The sequence below is a fragment of the Corvus moneduloides genome, chromosome 1 (assembly GCF_009650955.1).
Source record: "Corvus moneduloides isolate bCorMon1 chromosome 1, bCorMon1.pri, whole genome shotgun sequence".
Taxonomy (NCBI): domain Eukaryota; kingdom Metazoa; phylum Chordata; class Aves; order Passeriformes; family Corvidae; genus Corvus; species Corvus moneduloides.
The window spans coordinates 36144298-36157634 of NC_045476.1; the positions used below are offsets into that span (position 1 = coordinate 36144298).

Sequence of the window (13337 nt, forward strand, 5' to 3'; positions counted from 1 at the left end):
GCTTAATGCAAAAATTTACTTCATAACTAGAAATGCTTTTTACCAGGGAATACAATGCAGCTGATTAATTTTCTCCAGTTTGACATCTAAAACTTTGACATACATTGTACGTCTACCTACATACCACACAAACACAATTGTTACTTGAAGAGAAAAACTGAAAATGAACATTTAGAATCTACTTTAGTTGTAAAATTTCAATCAGTTCAGAAATATGTAACAGTTTGCAGGTGGGCAAAGAAACCATACAGAACACGTTTAAGGTAGGTATTTATCACACCAAGGCAATGAAACTACATGAGTTGAATATTCATTATTTGATTTGTAGTTAAAAGGTTGTTCATAAAAACATAAAAACAGTTGTATAACTGTTCTGATGTGAGGAAATACAGGCACCAATAAGAGGTATCTTTATACCCCTGTGGATTTGCAGAGGTTTTATTACTAAAGCGTCAATTAAAAAAAAAAAAAACTACACCGTAATAGTTATTCTATTAAGAATGTAATTCATACAATGCCCAATTCCTGGAGATTCTGTGTTAAAAAGATTAATAAAATCACACACTCACTAACTGAAAACCCCTTTCTGTTCTAGACGAAAAGGTTTGGAATACCCTACAAAACCAAAATATAGACATTTCCCTTCTGAGTACAAAACACAATGTAAGAAGTAACAAAACCATGCTTAGCTTTGTATATAACAATTACTTTAGTGAAAAATGAGAGATTAAAACAAGGCAATTTTTTCTCAATATAAAAATATTTTACATAAGAGAGGAGATGGGATTTTCAGATAATTATTAAGAAAATAAAAGGCATATTTATTTCAATGTCAAAAAGCTACATGCTTAAAAGATTTTTTGGACTGAGACTTCATTCTGCTCATATTTACCCAGCCTCATTATTCCTTTTCAGAAAACACATTTATCATATTTTGAATACCTCAACTATTTGCATTAGACATACTTGTTCAAATAAAGACAGAATATGATACTGAATTTTAAAAATACAAAGTCTTTTCTAATACAGAAAATGCAACATTGGGCAATTTCATTTCATCCTCACAGAAGAGTCAATATTAAACCCTACCACAGCTCTCACTTTCAAAACAACAGATGCAGCAGTGAGGTATCTATGGCAATCACCATTTCACTACACTTTGTTTATAATAACGATAACAACATTTCTTTGTTGGAAGGGGATTCCCACAAAGAAAAGAAATGACAAAGGAAATCTACCAAGAGGTCTACCAAGTTTAAACAATTATGAAAAAATGTAAACATTTGTTCTTTGAAAAGAATTCTTTTTCCTCATTCTTGTTTCAACTACACCCATTCCAATTCAAAAGGCCTACAACCGCAATGTTAAGAAAAGCACCCATCTAATGTTGGTTTGAAGGACTTTCAAAAATAAGCTTTGGCAATATGCATCTATTTCAACAACCTGACTTTTGCCATATTCTCAGAATTCAGCTTTCAAATCAACTGCGTAAGAAAACTGTCAAGCACATCCTGGTTGTTCAAGTTTAAAGCAGAAATTTCTACAAAGCAAAAGCAGACCCAAGAAATTCACTTATGTTAATTTTTCAGGCTTATTTAGTCATGCCATTTCAAAGCATTAAAGAATAACCCATCTACCACAATACCTAGTATTTATTAAAGCAACCTGACAATCCCCACTTTCAAACTTAAATCATCCCATGTGAACTCAGCAAAGAGTGGAATATTACTGTGAACTCAGTACAGACTGGAATAAAGGCAAATCTGACTTACATATAAGCATACATGGAAAGACAGTTTTCTCTAACTTAAAGAAATGTTTTCTTAGATGAAACAGTAGGGGGAAATATTTTTCCTTAACACCTTTGGATTCTAGTTGTTGTGATATACAACACTGCACAAAGGTAAGTCTTTTTTCCAGTAAGGACTCTAATTGTGACTCAGCTTCTCAAACAAGGCATGTCAGAAAGTAAAATCAGATCCTCCAAAAGAAAAGCACAAAAAAGCACATACAATAACTTTTTAACAAGGGGACGTATCATGAAAAAGTCATTCTAAAGCAACACAGAGCTGAGGCAGGAAGAAAAACTGATTTATTCTTTGTCCAGTACGGGGATGCTTTGGGAAGGATTTTTTTTAACACTGTTCTTCTGCAGCTATAACATTCTGAAACGATTAGAACATAAATCCCCATAGGAAGGACATGGTCAGTCTCAGACAATTTTGTTGTGAATGTTACACCCGCCAAACCATTCCACCAGTTTACAGTGTACCATAAAATATTTACACAAGCTATGAACTATAAAATATTTTCACATGAACTATAAAATATTTACACTATCAACATCAGTTAGGAAAGAATGATGTGCTGTCAAGCTGGTATGACCCGGGAGTAAAGATTTTGTGGTCACAGATTAAATAAAACTATTGCAAATCATCTGGAAAGTTACAGGGACTATTAGGTTAAACAAATTACTGCTTCCTGGTCTCTTGGATGGTAAATGTAACCAGGAAAGCATAGCTTATATGCTTTAAGCTAGGTTTTACCAACAAGATAAAGAAAGGCTAGGCTCATAATCAAACTGTACTGACCTCTCTGAATGTTCCTTCTAGCAAGGTGTCCAGATGTTGAAGAGGAGCTGGAGTTTTGTCTTTGAATCGTGTCAGCAGTCGCCGCTCAATAGCTCGAAACTGTACAGCCCTTTCAGATAACAGCTCCTGAAACTTCTCAGCATTCAAACGTAGCTGCAATTTAAGGGTTTTCAAGAATTCAGGTTAAGGGTCATATACATTTATGTATGCACATTCCAAATGAAATGGGAGAAGGATAGGAAAATTTTTGAGACAGAGTGTAATACTCAAATATGACGTCATTTATGCCAGTTTCATACTTCCCAATCCTTGTAGAGCTTAACACTTTCAAGAATTATCATTTGCCACTGGAATCAAAACTAATTGTCAGCAGCCACAATAACCTCTGAAAATGCATAAATATCTCATCAAGAAGCCTATTAACAAGAATGGAATTTCACTACCAAGACATGAAGGCTTCTTCTTGGTTTGGTGTGCTATTTATGACACGTGTACAGTGTATTGGACTTGATATTCATTGCAGTAGAAGGTAAATGGTTATTCCCTTAGTATTCCCTTAGCATGAATAGAAGTACTGAATTCTGTACTGTTTGAATGATTGTCTTTTTCTGAAGTTAAATCCTTTTTGCCTTTATGTATACTGATTAGCTACAGCAACAAAATTTCTTGAAGTGTTCACAAAACATTGAACATTGTACATCAAGTGCCTAGATAATAAAAATTCCTATTTTTTTCTTTTAATCACCACTTTCTAGTATATGCCTCTAAAATAAAAATGACTAAAGATGAGTCTTTTAAAAAGCTGTGATACCTCTGTACAGCTGACATGCTATAACTAGCAGAAGAAACGGCACGACACACAGCTTTCCAAATGTAAGCAAAAGTGCCCCAAAATGAACAGAGAAGTAAGTTTCTTAACTTTACATACCATATTATATTTTAAAATTTGCAAATGTCATTCTGTCAGTACATGATTACGAAAAACAGTTCAAGGGTGCTAAGGGAAAAAGAAATACTATGAATTTTTACTAGAAGTAGTAGGAAAAAAGGGACATCTCAGGTAAGGGACAACTCAGATAATATTCTCCTAAGCTTCCCAAAAGAGAGATAATATTCTCCTAAGCTTCCCAAACTAACAGGGATGGAAGCATAAGAATGCCTTTAATAGATCATTTGACATTTTTTAGACCAGATAATTACAGTAAAACTTCAGAAATGTCAAAAGAGCCAGCTGCAACATAGTTAGAGTCTAAATTAGCATCCCAGAAATCACACCTGTATTTCGAACTTCAATGTATTTAAGCTTGTTATACAATCTACAGAAGCCCAGGTTTAAGGTATTTCTACAATATCAGTCACTTAAGAAACATCAGCATTTTTTACTTTCAAATTAGTTGAAAGAGAATAGAATAACTACTTGAGAGCTTGAGCTATAGACCAGGATCTAAGCTGACCACTCAAAAAATCCCAGAAAATCCCAGTGACAACTTCCATCTTTCTGTGTGGTGATGGCTCCACCTCACAGAAAATTTAGCAGTATGAAAGAACATCCAATAGCATTTCTCATTTTTGCATACATATGTTGCTGCTTTTGCCCAATACACAAGTTTAATAGAAATTTTCAAATAGCTATGCTCTTTTTTTTTTTTTTTTATTGGAAAGTTGTGGGGGAAAGAATGCATATATTTTACTTTATTAGCTATTTCTACAAGCTAGCTGAACCACTGGAGATTTTCCATTGTCACCTGCACAGCCAAACAGGAAAAAGTAATTACATTTCTCTGATTTCTGGTCTGGCAAACCTCCTTGAGCCTCCAATGCTACTTCTACAAGGGCAGGTTTTTTAAAATCTGATGGGACTTTCCCTTAGATACAACTTTCTATTTTCTGAAAGCCAAATGCCTGTGATACTATAGGTAAAATCTGATTAATCATTGCACTAATATACAATTTTAAACTAGCCGACCATTAGCAATTCATGTATTATGTAACATACCTCAAAATGTCGATCAATTAGTTCAAAATATTCTTGCAGGGGAATTGAACCAGAAAAGGTGCAAGCAAAATCCTTGCAGGTTTGCTTCTTGAAATGTACTTCTAGTCGGTGTATGAGCTCTTTTGTTACCAGCCAAAGGTCTTCCAACTGATCACTCTGAATCCTGTATCGTTCTTCAAGAACAAATACCAGACTAATAAACACAGTTTTCAGACACATAAATTCACAGTACAACAGTTTAACTAACACACAAATTGAACTTGTTAACTGCATCCAAAGTCTACATGAGATTTTCTTAAGATGTGTACATTCAGTAGTGTTAAAGAAACACTTGTATTTTATTGATAGTGCTATGCTTCACTCTAAATACAACTAAAATTAGTAGAAGGTGATTCTTATCCATCTACATACTACAACTGTGTAAAAATGACTTAGTGTAGAAATGAAAAGTGTTAATATATACTGAAGTGAAAAAACAAATCCTCTTAGTTAGTGTTATCTGTCCCAGCAAATTCATTTAACTTATCAGATTTTAGTGACTTTCAAAATAGCAGGCTAGTGGAGTGAGATTTTACTTCCAGTTCACATTTGTATAATCCTCTCTCCAGCTTCTAGGAAATCAGAATTATCTAATACTAATACTAGTTCAATTAACAGAAGTAACTAATATTAACTGATAAATGTTGAGAAAAACATTGTGGAAAACCATAGCAGCCTTTTAATTTTAATTTTTTTCAGATAAAGCATTTTCAAACATAAGTTCCTAACTCCTAACATCCTTTCATTACACATCTGCCAATAACTAGCAAAAAGAGAATAGACAGAAATGCAGCTATGAGGATTTAACACAAAATCCTTCTTTTTTTTTTTGCCCTTGTTAAAAAGGTCCACAGTAAATCAAATTAACCAGACTTCTTTTAAACTTGAATGCACTTATTTTAAATTTTCTCAACATTAGTAATTCAAGTTTGTTTGACATTACCACTGGCATCATTCCCAGGATACGTATTTCACTGAATACAGAATGACAAATTCTGTTTACAGTGTAACAGGAAAGAAGCAAATTTTATTTAAAAACATGCTTGTTAAAGAAAAGAACACCATCTGCTAAAGATAGCATTCAACCTAATATCCATTTTTTAAACACTCACAATGTAATGGCCGGACTTACTGGGATGTATCATCATACTTTGTCTTAAGTGATTTTTCCTTGACGGAAATTAGCTCAGATGTTTTCAGGCCAAATCAACAGTCATTCTATTTATAATTGACATATCTAATACATTAATGGTTTAAAATGGACAAAACTAATTTCCTCCAAAATGCACATTTAGTTTCCATACACTGTTTGTTGGTCAATACAAACACAATCTAATTTTACCATGGCCTGAGCAGAGACCATTGCAATCATTTGCTTTATGTGATCTTCCAACTCTCAAAAACGACAAATTAGATTTATAAATGTTATAAAACTGAGAATCTGTAGTTAAACTAAACACATAGTCTAAACAGAAATACAGTAAAAAAAAAAAAAGAACTGTGCTTCTGTTCATCCCATGTTTTTTATCATGGTTAACCAGCTAGTATTAGCTTTTTGTTAAAATAAGCTCCATTACAGAAAATTGTAACAGATTTTCAGAAAATTCTCAATCAGAAAAGCAGGAAACTGAGGGGCACCAACAGATTAAATAGGTTACAAGGTCTTTTCACACTACAACAGGCTGTCCAAACAGCACAACCTGCATTAGGAATGGTTGCTCTGCCAATAGGAGGTTTCAAAGATTCAGTTCACTTCTCAGCTACGAAACCCACACCAGAAGAAAAAAAAAACACCCACAATTAGCAGTCAAGTCTTCTTTACACTGTCATTAAAAGACACTTTTAAAAATTTCAGCCAAAAAGTCCACCTTAAAGTCTTAATCTAGCTGGTGCAAGCTACTTTATAATATAGATTTTCTGTCAAGATGTACTTCAGGCTGGGCTTCTTTGCAGCTGTCTTGAGTTGAAGTAATATCTTCAATTACTACACTGTTCAAAATGGATTAGCTAATACAATTTAAAACTAACATGAAAACAGATGTTGCTCCTGTTTGCAGCTTCAGCAGTGAAACCCAACTGAACCTGAAGACCTTCATTGCTACATGCAGCTCTCCTCATTCAGAACTTAAGGTCCATTTGATAAGGAATATTGGAAAAAGAGGCCTTCTTCCATTGTCCATGATAAACCCCTTTCATGGAAAACCAGAAATAAGGCTTGATCTTAAAATCTTCTTTTACTTTTCTGAAACACCATTACTTCTAGTCAAAATTTATCTACACATACAGGTTTCTTTTTGAAGAACATTTCCAATTATAATGCTACATAAGCACTTTTACAAAGTATAAGCTTAGTGTTACATACCAGAGTAAGTACCTACCAAATAATACATCATTTCATCTACATTCATTAGTTCCACAGAAGATCTGTTCAGTCAAGCGCAATCATTTTAGCAACAATGACTTTGTATTATCAATAGTCTCTGTTCATAAAAATATTCCGAATTATGCTTGACTTATTTTTTACAAGTATTTATCTTTAAATAAGCTTTATTTAGGTAGCAGTTCAAATAAGTGAATTTCCCCTAAGACCTTCTCTAACCAACCCAATCCAATGCATGGAGTGAATGCTGGAAACTGGCTGCTAACATAGAAAGTGACATCATATCACTCATTTGTTTTCTAAAGTTAGGATTCCCATATACAGTAAATGAGTAGCCACCCTAAGAGAAACAGATATTGTGAAGCTCCTTTGTAAAGTTAACTTCACAAGTAAAGCAGTGTGGGAAAGTTTATTCTGAGACTGCAAGCGTCATTCCTAGCTGGTGAATAAACAAACCTGAGGGGAAAAGATTGAGCATTGGGGGAAGGGGTATGTGAGATTAAAAGTTATGGCCTTCAGTAGAAACTAAAATATATTCATTACATAGACACAAATTTGTCCTTACAGCAATCAGATTTAGCAAGTACGCAAAACAAAGTCCAAATCAAAGATTAAAACTGCAATCCAGGAAAAAGTTATTTAGAAACCCTTTCAATTGTTTAGTTTTTAAAAATTATCATTGCATATCTAGTTTATTTAAAACTGTTTAAGACCTACTATTCAAAGAAATACTAAAAATAAAGTAACACTTAAACAGCATGTAAATAGTGCATACAAAAAACCGATACAGATGGATTTGATCCTTAGAAATGTAAAACAATTCTTGGTACAATAAAAATTGCTCTCCAGATGGTTTCTGGTTTTAACATATATGATTACATTAGAAAAGGTATTAAATATTATCTCACAGCTCACAGATGACCCCATCAATATTTATATAGCCCGTCACAAACACGGATTTCTGAAAACAGTAAGGACGATTATCTCTGTGTTGAAAAAACTCCACATTGACAAACCAAATCGTGATTTTTCACTCAAAGCAGTTTCCACAAAGCATTCACAGAGTGTTCCAACTGAACCCTCTGCAGTGCACAATCGCTTTTCTAGCTTTTCAATCTGTAGTCTGCTGTATTAAATGAAGACTTTGTGCTCTGCTGGCACGGAAAACGCTAAACACAATTGAACTGATTTGGTTCCAAGGCACATGACAAGAAAGAGTTTAGCAAGTTGAGCAGTTGTACAGAGCAAGACCATACTCTTGAAAATTAAGAGAACTAATCTCTTTCGAAGAGCACAAATTCAGGTGGTTGGAACAGGACTATTTAATTCACAAATTGCTCTATAATACAAGAGATACTGGACCAGCTAATAGCATATCTGCATGTATGTTCATACACTCTGTAAACATAATAAGAAGGATCTTGAATCCATAATCTCTTACAAAGATATACAGGCATTTAACGGTAAGAGACGGGCATTTACTCAGACGTAGAGAAGCAAGTAGGGTCTGGTGCCTAATTTAAGTCAAGGATTACTGAAAGTCAGTGGAAAGTTAGAAACTTGCTTTTTAATCCCTTTCAAAAATTTCAGTAGGTGACTAATTCCAAACACAGATGTTGAAATTCCTTTGAGAAAAATGACCTTTTTTTTCCATTATTATAATGGCTGTATTAGCTTATGAATAAAAACATTTCTAAAAACTTTAAGAAAATCCAATTTCTTCAGAGAACTGCCACTGTAGTGTACTATATTTTGAATATGACTTTTTGTTTTGTTACACAATTTTGTACTTGAGAGGAGGTAAGAAACCATCAGTTAACACTTTGAAACTCCTGTGTTAATTTGCAAACACTGATTATCCTTTGTATGATCCACATTCTCATTTTGTACATATTCTAACTGATGATCAGGCTTCTTTTACTCTAATAGTGTTAGAACTTACGTGATGTTTTTGAAGCAAGAAGAGTGGTTTTTGAACCAGTTAAAAACTCAAATCCCAGAGCATTTGCCTGGTCACCCTCAGACGGATCAACAAAGTCTGAAAAAGAAAGTAAAATACCATTTTCTGTAATTTGACACTGGCATTTAGCAAACCTCAATCCATAGCCAGGACTATATCAACCTTTGCACAAGCAGGTGAATGAGATTGTTTCCCTTCTTAGGGTTTAAAAATAACAAATATCAGCAGTTTGGTACACCTTTCATTCATTCACAGGTGGAATGTGAGCCACACGCTGCTTCTGTTCCCCAGCCTGAAAACAAAAGGTTGGTTTCCCAGAGGTTCAGTCTGTACATTCTAAAAAGAACCACAATTAGCATAGAGCCCAAAGATTACCACCTTTTACCAGATGCAAGGACACTTTTAATTCAGATATTTTTGCAAAGCTTTTGCAGAAATTATCATTAAAATGCTTAAGCCCACTCTTGTTTAAGCTGTTATCACAGAGCAATACAAACATCCAGCTTGCTAAAACTAGCTACTCTGCAAAGTCCATCCATTTCCACCTTTCTTTTCATTCCATGTAGTGGATTATACCAATTTTAAAGGTTTAATTTTAGAATACCATCTTTTAAAAACTATTCTTTGTCACCACTAGTCCCAGTACTTCTCCTCAAAATAAGACAAAACAGGGAGGAGAAGAGATACAACTTTTATTGCATTCACCAATAATTCAAAGTTTGCTCACAAATTGCATCATAAACAGCATACTTTTTTTTTTAATCACTGTAAATGGAATGAACAGAAATCACAACACTTTAATGCCTCCTTTGTCCTCTGTTTTGTGTTGTATTCTCAACAATGCATCCCCAGGTTAAAAATAAAATACAATGTGCCGTTCTGAAAGCATTATTGCTTAGCCGTAATGGAAGCCCATTATTAAAAACTCAAAATACAGACCCTTAAAAAAAAAAAAGTTGCTACGTTTCAAGTATTACGCAGCACATCCAGTTGAGAGAAAAGTTATATTTACCCTTAAAGTGAAGAGAATCATGCTACCAAAAAAAAAAAAAAAAACAAAAAAAAAAAAACACAAACCAAAAAAAACCACACCAACAAAGCCTGCCTCACTGTTCTCAGACAAACATACTATACAAGCTTTAAAAGAGAGATGCAGCTACTCCTTAAAAATACAATAGTAAAGTTGTTGGGCCATACAGTTCTTAGCAAACTGTTCCAGTACTTTAGTAATCTGAAGTTCTAAAACTTAATCACTGCCAGACTGAATTTTCTCACGTTCTTTATAAGCCCTGTTTATTAATTTCTTCTTGTGCTAATATGATCATCTAGACCCATGATATAGCCACAAAATATTTACTGGAGTCAGCTGTACTATATTTATTTTGCCTGTGCATTATTAAGCTAAATGAGCCACTTTCTTTTAATTCTCCTCTTGAAATCTCTAGATAACATTTTTCTACACTTTTGAGTTATATACATTATATTTTATTTAATATCAGCAACCAGCACTCTGTTTGCCAGTGCACAGTAACATGATACCAATTTCCTGCATGGAAACATTTTGTGTAATGCATCCTTAATTTTTATTTGTTTGCTTATGATTACAACATATTGTACCACAGAGTATTCCTGTGGTAACTTCCACCTCCTCTGCTCAAATTATGAGCACATAATTACAGCAAAAATTATTTTCATAACATTACACTTTATAGTACTCAATTTCATTTTTCTTTTTCCAGTCCTAAGTGGAACTGAACTTCTCCTTCATGCTATTTTAATATAATGCTGAATAGAGAACACAGTTTGCGTTTGCACGTCAAAAAATAACACTACGTTCAAGTCCTCTTTTTGGTCCAAGAAGGCTACTGAAATTATTAAATATGATCAGGTTTAGACCAACATATCAAATACTCCACAAGTCATCCTCCAAAGTAACTGTATCCCTTACATACAGCATTTACGCACTTCTGCTTTGCCCTGCCCAGCTTTTTTTTAAATGAATGCCCATGTTTTCCCCATTACAATACCACTTAAGTTATTTTATGTAAAATTATTGTCTGCATACATAAAATTTATATCTATACCATATAAAGAAATCTTCAGTTTTACCAGAGGCAGGTATACTACTCCTGGTGTATTATTATTGAAATACTATGCCATCATTTCTTTCAAAACACATTTTTTAATATACTAACATGAGCTTTTTTAATTACCTCATTACTTCACATGGACATACAATTCCTGTTGGGAGCTTCTAACACATTTCATATTTAAAAACCTACCAGGAAAAATGGTGACAAAACTGATAGGAGGTTTGTTGGTGTCAATAGTTAGCTTGTGGTTTGCTGCTTTTGAAGGTTGGGCTGGAAAGCAAATTAACTTCAAAGGCAGACTGAAGTTACACTGTGCAACTCTCGGTATTCCTAAAATGAAAGAACACAGATTCATTTTTCATTTCCACATTCGGAATGCAAGATACTTCATGCCACTGTCCTCAAAGAGGTATAACAAGATATTTAATGTGATTAAGGAATGGATGAAAACCACAATGACATAAAATTCTAATTTTTTTTAAGATTTCCACCTAAAATATCCTTAAATTTGAATACTTCCATTTACCTTCTAAAGTGACCACTTGTATATGCATGGGAAAGCAAGAGTTATTAACAAAACTACTGCATACTGTATTTACACTAATTAACATGCAATGAAGATTAGTTTTATTTAATGCTCTAGACAAACAATACCACTTTAACATAAACAACAGCTGTGTGATTACTCCCAATGCTTCAAATACAGAATTGAAGCATCAACACTTTCATCAGGAATGTCACAAACTAAATGCTTTTTATGAGCATATTTACTATTTTTTTATATACTCTTAGATAACATCTATGCAACCTTCATATTATCAGTCCGAGGTTTGTGGTTTAGAAAAAGAATGTATCCAATAGAGGTCATTATCCAAATGTATATTAAATTCTATCTTTCAGCTTATTGCATCATAATAAAACAGAACTGTTGAACAAACTGGCTCCTGCCCTGAGTATTGGGATCTATGATCACAAGCAATTTCATCAGAATGGTGCAGGAGAAAAGAAGAAGGTTTAACACACATTTAGAAAACACATTTGAATGTGTCAAAAATTTTCTCAGATATAAATATTGTTTAAAAATGCTGGCATGCCAGCAATTGCCTGGTATGTTCTATGCAAAATGCAAAAGTGCTCATTGCTATGAAATACAGAGTACTTGCTCTTTTGAGCAGACAGATTAGGGGGGTTTTAAGGACAATTTTTTTGCTGAAGCAGCTACAGGAAAACCTTGTTTAACAAAACAGACTTTTAGAAACAATAAATTAAGTTACTGTCAAAAAAGTCATGAAACTGATAGCTACCCAGAGGCATATAAAGAAAGTATAAAAATTGAGCTCAAACATTCAATAGCCATCCAAGCAACCTTTTTTGCTAGTAATTTTGTTAGCTTGCTCTCAGATCTCTTCCAGTGAAAAAATTACTTCTAAGACTCATCTCAGCGAAAAAATGCTACCCTAAGGCACAGATTCTTCCCTGTTAATTCACTAGCTGTTTTGGCTGGCTGATAATGCTTCCAAGTAACTATTCTGTAGCAGCTTGTAAAATATAAAATCAGAGAAAAGTGAGCAGAAAATTCATTCAATTCATTTCAACATTAGGGTATCTCCAGGTTCCAAGGAAAATTCCTGAAGGAATACTTGAAAATAAACCCAGGATCTTTCAGTATCGTTAATTCAACTGTATCTTCATCATCAGATGGGAAAAGTAAAATTTTTCTTGATGACAACATAACACAAACATCTTAGTACTGAACTTAGATATGGAGACTTATCAACAGGAAAAAAATTAGGGTTGCAAAAGTAGGCAAAAATATTCTGATATATTTTTATATTTATTTTTATATTTTTATACTTAAGACATTTTTCTTGTTGCTTCAGCTTTTTCTACATAGTCTGTTGTCAGTCTGCCTCATCATAAACATAGCTTTTCAATATTTCAGACAAGGGTCAAATCAAAACTAAATCAAGTCTTTTCCAGCTTTTGGAGGAGACTGGGGAAATTTCTAGACAATTAATCCAAAACAACTACATCTAAGAAAAACAAACAAAAAAGGCCAAAAAAATTTATCACTACAGTGAAAACTCTTCCTGGGAAATGTTTCAGAGTATTTCAGAATTTTAAGTGGTAGTAAGGAAACATAAAGCAGTAGCCATGTGTGGGAGTCAGAACTTCCTCAACCTGTTGATGTTACGTCTAGCAACACATCTCACTTCATTCAGAGTTGTGATACTTTGCGTGATACACAATTTTAATACTGTAATAAAAAAAAAAAAAG

General features: G+C 33.6%; 1 protein-coding gene across 4 annotated transcripts in view; it reads right to left on the reverse strand.

Moving 5' to 3' along the window:
• Window positions 1–13337, reverse strand: part of BBS9 (Bardet-Biedl syndrome 9) — a 298489-nt gene that overhangs the window by 219672 nt on the left and 65480 nt on the right. For all 4 annotated transcript variants that reach the window (XM_032105273.1, XM_032105262.1, XM_032105289.1 and 1 more), the window contains 4 exons: window positions 11249–11389; window positions 8949–9044; window positions 4588–4760; window positions 2592–2744 (listed from right to left, as the gene is read on the reverse strand). In XM_032105273.1, coding sequence (XP_031961164.1) covers window positions 2592–2744; window positions 4588–4760; window positions 8949–9044; window positions 11249–11389 — 563 coding nt within the window. The remainder of the gene's footprint in view (window positions 1–2591; window positions 2745–4587; window positions 4761–8948; window positions 9045–11248; window positions 11390–13337) is intronic.